Consider the following 11,008-nt stretch of genomic DNA (forward strand, 5'->3'; position numbering starts at 1 on the left):
GGACTCGGTATTTGCAGCTGACTGTATGGCTGGCTGGTTGTACCACTGGCCGGTGGAATTGGGGAGTGGTGAGCGAGATCTCTGCAGGGACTCAGCACAAGTCTGATGGAGATGGAGATCAAGTGTTGCTAAATCCTACTAGTTGTGTGCTGCAGGCAGTGTCCTCTGTGGTGGAGACCGAAGAGACTTGTTCATCAGGGGAGAGTATGGTGCAGAATTCAGAGTAATCCCTATTGATTTTTATTAGGGGTTAATCAGTGGCTTCTTGAATTGCACTTCTTTTGAACAATGTATGGCTTGCTAAAGCCTCCCTCATCTCCCAAAGTTTATAGTAAACACATACTTTATGTTATGCTACTGTGGCTTGAAATATTAATGCTGACATCAGCCACATCTTTCTTTTTAACTTTGAAGCAGAGAAGGGCATAGCTCCAAACTGTCCCTCTTTTGTAAGGACAGTCCCTCTCTGGGAATTGGAACCCTTTCCCCATCCCTCTTTCTTCCTCATTTGTCCCTCTTTCAGGACTGACGTACTGATGTTTCTCTTGAGTCTAAATTAACTAAGGAAACCTATAAAGTACTTGAATACTTGGAGTGCATTAAAGGACAACATGATCTAAATGATGCAGAATTTGCCACCCCTCACATCACCAGGTAGGCAGAGACTTTCCTTTCTGGTACAGAAGAGAGCAGTATAGAAGGTCCTCTAGATAGAGTATGTGCATCCCTGATACAGTATAATGATAAGAATTATTTGTGTTCAGTGTGTATTTGTGTTTCCCTCAGATGGATATATTAACAGAAACCCACCAGAGAGATGTGCAGGTCCTTTTTATTCTCAGGATTCTACACAGGAAGATCATAAGATCTCACAAGGTTATCAGGTAAAAGAAACCAGACATCTGTTGTGAAAATAACAAAATTAGTAAAATTGCTTATTCTTTTACAATATTCACTTATAATTTACTTAGTCAGTGTTTTCCCATTTTAAAATATTTCCTCTCCCTGATTTTCACTCTGAAATGTATTATTGGTGGTGGCATCTTTAGTTCTGCTAGGTGATCTGTACCGAATGTTCTTTACTGAGAGTTCTTTGCACAGAGAGAGATTCTGCTTGCTTGGCAGTTGGAAAAAGCCAATATTTCCCACAATGCAACAAGGTTCGTAGACAGGACCATGGTCATGACATCACACTGTGGGAGGGATTTCACCACAATATCAGCCATGCAGACCCCCTCTGGTGATTTATTTGAGAAAGGGTAAAGATTTCTGGTGGGAAAGGGAGTATCAGCTACTGATTAAAATGTAGTTCAATCCTGGGTTAAAGTTCCTCTTTAAATAGTTACCTCAGAAGCATGAGGGCTCTGAATCCCATAGAGCCTTCTGGTCCTCTCTCCATCCCGTTGTTCCACCACTGTCCCCCCCCCCCAATGAAGTTATTTGACCGGCTTGGTTGAATAACTCTTCTGGACTTTTTGGCAAGTTTCGGAAGCACTCGCGTCCACGAGTACTTCTGAAGATGAGCGGATCTGTGCTGAACACGAGCAAGTCCAGGCTCATGCGTGCGCAGTACAGTTGCCCCCATCTTAGGAAGCACTTGGGAATACAAGTGCTTCCAAAGCTTGCTGAGGAGTGCCAAAGGTGCTAAGGGGACATCGGTGGAAGGAGGACATGAAGAAAGGACCGGGAAGGCTCAGTGGGATTCAGAGCCTTCCCTCTTCTTAGGTCTTTTTTTTTTTAACATCGTTTCAGATTTGTCCCCTTGTCCCCTGCTCAGCCTTAGGGTTGTTATTGTAACTTAAAAATATGCAAAAAGTGCCTTTTAAAGTAAGCTTGATCAAACTTGATGTGGGAAGTGGAGACAAAGTTAGACACTTCAGTAGTCAGAAGATTTTGGATGGTTTAGAAGCTTCCTGGATCCTCGTAGAACCCATCGTTTCAGCACAGGGTCTCTCGTCATCTGGCCATGGCTCAAGTAAGGGACCCTACATTGAAACGGTGGGCTGTAGGAGGATCTGTTAAACCTCTGGACCATCCTTGGCTAAAGACTACATCAGCAGCTAAGCCTGGTATTCATTTCAATTATGATTTGCCATTCAATGAACAATTTTATCACCTCCATGTAGTACCATATGAGGGTCAACAAATATTTACCATGATGTGCAGATTATGTAGGTAAACTGTCATACTACATGAGGGGGGGGGGGGGTAAAATTGGTCCATGATTGGCCAATAATAATTGAAAATGTGTACAAGGCTGTATAATTATCAAGCATGATATGTCATAATAATAATTATTTTATACAAGGGCTGCAAAACCTTTTTTTAACATGTAATAATTTGTGTTTCAAAGAATGAAGAAATTATCAAAGTAGTGAAGGAGGAAGAAGCTGAGATGTTCATTGGAGAAGATGAGTCATGTAAGGAGGAGGAGGAAATTCCTGTAGAGATCAGTACAGGTGAGATGCACATGTTTGCAATTAGATAGTTTTGTTAAAATAACAAACTTCAGGATAGCCTGGATTGTTCTCAACACTGGTGCGTGCATATCACTGCAATCAGTGAACCACGAACCTATTAGGTGTCCATGCTACAGACATGACCTAGGAAAGGGTTGCAGATTACTTCCTCCAGAAAGCAGATGTTTGTAATACATTCAGGCTGGGTTTGTTAGATCATTTGTTTTTCGTTACATTCTCTAGCCTTGGAATCTTAATAAGGTAAGCCCAGTATGGTCTTGGTGAGGAATTCAGGAGCTGACGGCGCCCATTATGGTAATTGGGGACATTAGGCAATTGGTGGGGGGAGCTGGGACCATCAGCCTCTTTTGGCGAATATGGTAAGACAGCATGTGCCTTCTAGGGGGGTCAGGAGCCATCAACCCCAATTAGACGTAATGGGGAGACAGTATGTTCCCAGTGGGGGAGTCAGAAGGCATCAGTCCCTATTAGAAGTAATGGGGAGACAGTATGTGCCCATTGGGGGAGTCAGGAGACATCAGCCCCTATTAGAAGTAATGGGGAGACAGTATGTGGCCAGTGGGGATTTAGGAGAGATCAGCTCCTATTAGAAGTAATGGGGAGACAGTATGTGGCCAGTGGGGGAGTCAGGAGACATCAGCGCCTATTAGAGGTAATGGGGAGACAGTATGTGGCCAGTGGGGGAGTCAGGAGACATCAGCTCCTATTAGAAGTAATGGGGAGACAGTATGTGGCCAGTGGGGGAGTCAGGAGACATCAGCGCCTATTAGAGGTAATGGGGAGACAGTATGTGGCCAGTGGGGGAGTCAGGAGACATCAGCTCCTATTAGAAGTAATGGGGAGACAGTATGTGGCCAGTGGGGGAGTCAGGAGCCATCAGCCCCTATTAGAAGTAATGGGGAGACAGTATGTGGCCAGTGGGTAGGTTGGAGACATCAGCCCCTATTAGAAGTAATGGGGAGACAGTATGTGCCCCATGTGGAGTCAGGAGACATCAGCCCCTATAAAACGTAATGAGAGTACAGTATGTGCACAGTGGGGGAGTCAGGAGCTATTAGCTCCAGCTAGGGGTTATGAGGAGATAGAATATACCCAGTTGGGGAGACACTAGCTGTCAGCTCCTGTTTGGGGGCAATGGGGATATAACTTGTACCCAGTACACACATTTCTCAGTACAGGAGGCATCACACTTATCTTTATTCACAGACTGCGGAGACATCACAGGGACAAATGTCAAAGATGAAGAGGATGAAGAAATAATTCAGGTGAAAATTAAAGAGGAGGAAATTACAACAGAGATCAACAGAGGTGAGTGATAAACCATAAATACATAGAAGAGACACACTTTCTTCTGCTCAACAATTTCACTTTTTGTGTCTCCGCTCCTCTCTCTCTCTCTCTTTCTCTCTCTCTTTTCTTCCTCTCCTCAATCTCCTCCTCATTCACTTCTCCTCTTACTGTATTTTCTTTCTGCTCTTTCCTTCTCATTTTACTCTGATTCTTTCTCTTCTCTCCCTCCTCTCATCCTTTTCATCCTCAATAAAACGGTGGTTTTGATGAGTCTGCACAAGCAGGGAGTGTCAGAGCTTCCTGCCATTCGCTTGTTTTTTTGAAGGTGTGGAAAACAAGTGACAACTGTTCCCGATCTATGCAGTAATTGGGCTGTCTGGAGTAAAAACTAGTGCAACACAGCGTACAATACCATAGTAGAAAATCAGTTTTATCAGTTTTGGAAATCCTAAGCTCGCTTTAAATTAAAATACAAAGATAATTTTTAATAACAATAAATTGCACCACTAATACATCTTTAATAGGTAATTTCTTGCCAGAGTGGCATTTCACTTAAAGTATAACTTCAGATCGACGTTTTCATTATAGTTTTGGTAAGAGCAGGACAGTTATAACCTTTCCTTATCCTTTTTCCTCTGAAAAAGCTTTGACCATATTGCACCCATAGCATTATAAATAGAAAGTACATTGCTACCTAGCTACTTCTCCACCATTGTTTAATGTTTTTGATAAGTAGGTTGCTGCATCAAAGTTCAGGCTACTAGACACATGGAAAGCGCAAATGCATGCATTTTTCAGGGAGCCTTTGTAGTACTGTATTTTTCAGAATATAAGACGCTTCGGACTATAAGATGCACCTAGGTCTAGAGGGTAAAAACTAGGGAAAAAATATACTAATACTAGTGTGTCCATGGTCCAGGAGTATCTTGTAGATGTTTTACCCAATGAATGTGTTCCCCATGTGTCTTCTTCTGTCTCCCTTTGTCCTCCTCTGCTCAATCCTGGCTTGTAATTGCCAGTTTTAGGCAGTGTTTACAAACAAAATACATGGCTGCTAACCAGTGTGATAGGCTGAGAGGAGCTCAGTCTGTGACTCACACAGAGCCTGCAGGGGGCCTGGAGAGGGTGTGTATAACTTCTATCCTATCACAAGCAGAACAGCACATTCCTGCCTGAGTGCCTGAGCCCGACAAAGCCGTCAGAGGAAAGAAGATTAGATTATACAACAGAGATAATACAGATGATGTGCAACTAGGAAAGGCTGAAGTAAGACACATTAGAAAAGGTATAGGAACTTATAGGATAGAAGAAATAAGGCTGAAAATTTTGTTACAGAGTCTCTTTAAGAACCTAAAACCGGTAAAAACAATCATTCTGCAGTGAGATCTGCAGCAGTCCCTGTACTTTACTCACCTCCCCGGGATCCAGTGCTGCATTTCTTCATCCTGTCTTCCGGGTGGCATTCTACCCCTATAGTAAGTTTGCTGTTTGACGTCATGTGACAAACAGCAATCTTACGCGAAGGAGATGAGCTGCGAGCATCCAGATCCCAGGGGCAGTGAGTTATAACCGCTGCTCCGCTGCATGCTCTGCATATACCTCCCAGCTGCTACCTGACCCAGGTTTGGGATTACTGCTAACAGCATCTTTTTTCACCCCGAGCCTGGGTCGGGAATACTGCCAAGGAGGTTAAAGCGTACCTGAGACGGAAGGATAAGAGGATTTTTACTTATCTGGGGCTTCTTCTAGACCCCTTTTAGTCTCAAGGTGAAGCGATGAAGGAGCACCAATGGATATGCTGGTGTGCTAGACTCCTGCCCCAGCACCCCAACGGGCACCTGATACACGTCCACAAGAATGGGTCATCACCACCAAGTAAATTATATATTTTTCTTGATTATTGCTGCCATACTCATTAAAGAGCTATAATTTACTTGGTGGTGCTGACCCATTCTTGTTGACCCCTTTAGTCTATTAGCTCCCTCAGTGTCCTCCAGGTCTGATCCATTTTGCTATTGTGTGCCACGGTAGAGTCCAGGGCTGGCTCAATCTCTGACTACTGCGCATGCACTGCCCTGGCCGTGCACCTCCCTGATCATGGACCTAAAGCCCGGGAGCGTTCTGTGCATGCACAGCTTGTACAGACTTGTAACTGAGCATGCACAGGACTCTCCTGGCCATGGGAATGCAATGGAGGCAGCGTACTGTACCGGAAAGCGGATGTGCATAGGACCCTGATTCATGGACTTTAATTTGGCTGGAGCAGCACAACGCATCAGACCAAGAGGATGTTTAGAGTGCTGACTGACTACAGGGAAGCCCCAGGTAAGTAAAAATCCTTTTGTGCCCTCTGTCTCAGGTTTACTTTAAAGGGACACTACAGCAAAATATTGTAAAATTTAAAATATGTGCGAACATATACAAATAAGAAGTACGTTTTTTTCCAGAGTAAAATGAGCCATAAATTAGTTTTCTCCTATGTTGCTGTCACTTACAGTAAGTAGTAGAAATCTGACAGAAGCAACAGGTTTTGGACTAGTCCATCTCTTCATAGGGGATTCTCAGGGATTTATTTATTTTCAAAAGCACTTAGTGAATGGCAGTTGCTCTGTCCAACTACCAAAAAACTGTGTAGCGAGCAGGGAAGCTGGCCAGCATCATTGTTTAAATCCTTTATAAAGAATAAAAACCTTGCTGAGAATCCCCTATGAAGAGATGGACTAGTCCAAACCTGTCATTCCACACAATCTCCATAAGGAACTCGACCCTCTGCGGATTCTTATCCAACGATGATGTTTATTGAAGTGTTACAGCAAGTATACACAGCATGTCACTACCAGCACAACGTTTCGGGCAAGGTGCCCTTTCTCAAGTGCTCGCACTTGAGAAAGGGCACCTTGCCCGAAACGTTGTGCTGGTAGTGACATGCTGTGTATACTTGCTGTAACACTTCAATAAACATCATCGTTGGATAAGAATCCGCAGAGGGTCGAGTTCCTTATGGAGATTGTGTGGAATGACTGGATTTGAGGAGGATTGGTGACCCTCCTTGCCATAGGAACTCCCCGTGATATTATCATTGCCTGAGGCCCGCAGACACCCCTGTGCATACTGTTGACTAGTCCAAAACCTGTCACTTCTGTCAGATTTCTACTACCTACTGTAAGTGACAGCAGCATAGGAGAAAAGTAATTTATGGCTCATTTTACTCTGGAAAAAATGTACTTATTTGGTTATGTTCGCACATATTTTACATTTTACAATTTTTCGCCATAGTGCCCCTTTAAGTACCCAATCCACACCCCGTGGGTTGCATAGTGGAAACTAGTAATGAGTGAAGCTCACCTGCATGTTACTTTGGTAACATTAGAAAACAATAGAATTGAATGAACTTTTTGTGTTAACTATATTTCTGCTTTAAAATGAACCTGAACTCTTGAACAGGACAGACGGAAAACAGAAATGCACCCTGTATATCTAGACATTTTAGTCTATCTAATTATCTCTCATCTGCGACTAATCACAACTGTAATTTGATCTCTCAGCTATGTCAGCTGGCTGATTCAGCAGAGCAGCCAATTTGTGAACACAGGATGTTAACCCTATGTCTGCTTCCATGAAAGCAGGGAGTAGACACACTGCAGATTTATTGCAGGATTTGTATCAGCTGTAACAAAGAATGTTTTTCTTTAAAGGTTGTTATGCTGTTGCTTATCCTTTAGAGCAGAGAGGAAGTTCTGAGTTCAGGTCCACTTTAAAACAATCTTGTGCTGCTTAATTAAACCCGTGCACTTCTAACACATTTTTTTGCGTCCTGTTTCCTCCAGATAGACAGCACAACAGGAGTAAGCTGAAGAGTCTTCCTCCAGACGATGGAACAGAAGATGATGATCAGAGAGCCCATGAAGGGGCAAAACCATATGCGTGCTCTGAATGTGGTAAAGGTTTTTCCCTAAAATCGAATCTTATCAGACACAAAAGGAGTCACACAGGGAAGAAGCCGTTGTCTTGTTCACAATGTAGGAGATGTTTTAGCCACATAGAATTTCTTACCAGGCATGAAGAAACTCATAAACTGGAGAAGCCGTATTCATGTTCCGAATGTGGCAAATGTTTTACTCACAAAAAATCTCTTGTGAGACACGAGAAACGCCACACGGGAGAGAGGCCGTTTTCTTGTGGGGAATGCGGGAAATGTTTTTTCTTGAAATCAAAGCTCGTCATGCATGAGAGAACTCACACAGGGGAAAAACCCTTTTCATGTTCAGAGTGTGGGAAATGTTTTGCTGAAAGGTCAACTCTGGATGTACACTTGAAAACTCACACGCGAGAGAAGCCGTATTCCTGCTCTGTGTGTGGAGACTGTTTCGGACACAAATCAATGCTTAGCAGGCATGAGAAAGCCCATACAGGAGAGAAGCCATTTTCTTGTTCTGAGTGTGGGAAATGTTTCACTCTGAAAAGGAACCTTAGTCTGCACCAGAAAACTCATAAAAATGAGAAGCCATTTTCATGTAGTGAATGCGGGAAGTGTTTTACCACAAAGCCAAGTCTGATAGTACATGGAAGAATTCATACAGGAGAGAAGCCATATTCATGTGCGCAGTGTGGTCAAACTTTTTCTGTTAGAAACGATCTTACCAAACACGAGCTGACTCATACAGGGAGGAAACCTTATTCCTGCGCAGAGTGTGGGAAATGTTTTGCTACCAGATCGTACTTTACTGTACATCAGAAAAGTCACACTGGAGAGAAGCCATTTTCATGTTCCGAGTGTGGGAAGTGTTTTGCCCAGAAAGTACAACTTCTCTCGCATCAGGTGACTCACACAGGGGAGAAGCCTTATTCATGTCTTGATTGCGGGAAATCTTTTAGTCATAGAACCAATCTATCTGCACACAAGAAATATCACACAGGAGAGAAACCTTTTTTATGTTCAGAATGTGGGAAATGTTTCCCTCGCAAAGCGCAGCTGACCTCTCATGAGGTAACCCATACAGGGCAGAAGCCATACTCATGTTTAGAATGTGGGAAATGTTTTAGCCACAGATCCAACCTCTCTACACACCAGAAATCCCATTCTGCAGAAAAGTCATTTTAGTGATCTGAACATCAGAAGGAATTCCCTTCTTGATGCGCTACGCATTAATGAAGGAATTGGCTGCACTAATCCAACACATTGCCCAGAACCCATGTAATGGCACTGCATAGTTGCCCACTCCTTCCCTGCAGAGCAGGATCATACACCAGGCAACCTAGGCAGGTGCTTGGGGCCTACTGGGTGTCAAGGGGCCCACCAGTCACCTTCTCTGACCTCCTATATTGCAGCTTAACAGAATGACCACAAGGGAGCCCAATTCTACTACCTTGCCTAGGATCTCATTAAATCTTAATCCATCTCTGCTTCCCTGGGTTACATGCATGGGATGCACAGAGGAAAGCCTCTTGTGTCCTTGGTAAGGCCTTCTTTACTGAATAATAAGCAGCAGGGAGTGGTAAAGAATTATCACAGTGAATGTGTTTCAGGCCACTAAGATAAGGCTGTGTCTAAGCTCCTTCAGAACCTAACAAACGTTACCAGCTTGTATACACAACAAAGTATGCCTTACTCAGGATGCAGCATATGGTGACTTATTTCTGTGCTCTTTGAAATCCCTCCTTGTGTGATATCTTAGCTTCCACTCTGGCTTCTGGGTCAGGACATGGTACATTATGGTAGCTGTGAAAAGGTGTCCTTCGTTCCTTTCCACTAAAGCAAATGTATTAATATTGCTTATTAAACAAATCTATGTAGGGAATGTAAACCACCTTAAAGAGAATCTGTACTCTAACATTCTTACAATAAAAAGCATACCATTCTATTATTATGTTCTACTGGGCCCCTCTGTGCTGTTTCTGCCACTCCCTGCTGCAATCCTGGCTTGTAATTGCCATTTTTATGCAGTGTTTACATACAAAAAACATGGCTTCTAACCACTTTGAGAACAGCTTACTGTGTGGCTCATGCAGAGCTTGGAGAGAGTGTGTATAGCTTCTGCCAATGACAAGCAGTGCTGCACATTCCACACATTCCAGCCTGAGCCCAACAGAGACGACAGAGGAAAGGAGATAAGCTTTATTACAGAGACAGTGCAACTAGGAAAGGCAGCAGTAAGACAGACCACATTAGAACAGGTATAGGAACTTATAGAATAGAAGAAATAAGGCTCAAAATTTTGTTACAGAGTCTCTTTAACACAACTATGTGGGTATTTTTTTTACATTTTAAAGGACATCTGAACTGAGAGGAATGTGAAGCTGCCATGTGTATTTTGTTGGAAAAAATGCTAAAATTAAAGAGTGCAGCCAGTATACATAACAAGGCAATGAAAGCTGCCAATCAAATATGTTGCATTCCAAACACACTCATATACAATCATCTAGCAATAGATCAGCTCCTGAACGGATATGCTGTGCCCATCGAGATGTTCACACTCCCCACCATCGTGCATCCGGTTTGCCATTGGAACCATTCAAGTCTTCTGCCCTGCTGGGCATGAAGATAAGCTTGGTATGTAGCTCACAGCCTGGGAAGAAGCATAGGGCTCCCATTGGATTGCAAAAGACCAATGGTAATCCTTCCTAACAACAGGAAGGATTCTTATTGGTCCATATGTCAGGTAGCAAAAGTTTGTACATTTTACCTATCAGAACAAAAGTTGCCCAAAGGATAGTGAATGAACAGTTGTATGGCTACAGTACTGGAAACACCTACAATGAGGACATGCCTTTCTAACGTTAAAACAATAAAATACATCTGAGAACAACTACAATGTCTGTTCTCTCTTTGTTACAGAGTTGATGTAAAGAGCATTGATATTACAAATAGAGATTTTATGCTTAGTTTTGTGTTCTTTTTTACTTATAAGAAACAAAATGATTTGGAATACATCAGAACTTTGCAAGGGTCTATTCAGATGAAGAGCTAACTAAGAACGCTGTGTAAAGTTGTGGTACAATCCTGCTTAAGTTGCTTACACACATACAACAGTGGGGGCCCCTCAGCCAATATTCTAGTGTATGTACAGCGCCCCTGAACCCCTCGATGCGTCCACTCGGCTGAGGGCACTGTTCTATCCTTCTCCCCACCTCCCAATTATAGTATCCCCTTGTAGTGCCCCCATAACAGAGCCCCCATTATTAAGCCTCCTCTCATTATAGTGAAATAAGAGTGGACGTGGAACCAAATGGAATGTACA

The 11,008-nt window shown here is 43.1% G+C and overlaps 1 protein-coding gene across 3 annotated transcripts; it reads left to right on the top strand.

The window, feature by feature from the left end:
• The first annotated feature begins 12 nt into the window (after positions 1-12).
• LOC137534278 (oocyte zinc finger protein XlCOF7.1-like) lies at positions 13-10,582 on the top strand. Of its 3 annotated transcripts, none has more exons than XM_068255699.1 (5): positions 13-654; positions 787-884; positions 2,354-2,459; positions 3,687-3,788; positions 7,598-10,582. In XM_068255699.1, exons 1-5 carry the CDS (start codon positions 621-623, stop codon positions 8,869-8,871), a joined length of 1,614 nt encoding a protein of 537 aa, XP_068111800.1. In that variant the 5' UTR covers positions 13-620; the 3' UTR covers positions 8,872-10,582. The 3 variants fall into 3 exon arrangements, with proteins under 3 accessions (XP_068111800.1, XP_068111801.1, XP_068111799.1); XM_068255700.1 differs by having other exon boundaries at positions 13-223; XM_068255698.1 differs by lacking the exon at positions 13-654 and having other exon boundaries at positions 663-884.
• Positions 10,583-11,008: the final 426 nt, after the last annotated feature.

Source organism: Hyperolius riggenbachi, chromosome 10 (assembly GCF_040937935.1).
Source record: "Hyperolius riggenbachi isolate aHypRig1 chromosome 10, aHypRig1.pri, whole genome shotgun sequence".
Lineage (NCBI taxonomy): Eukaryota > Metazoa > Chordata > Amphibia > Anura > Hyperoliidae > Hyperolius > Hyperolius riggenbachi.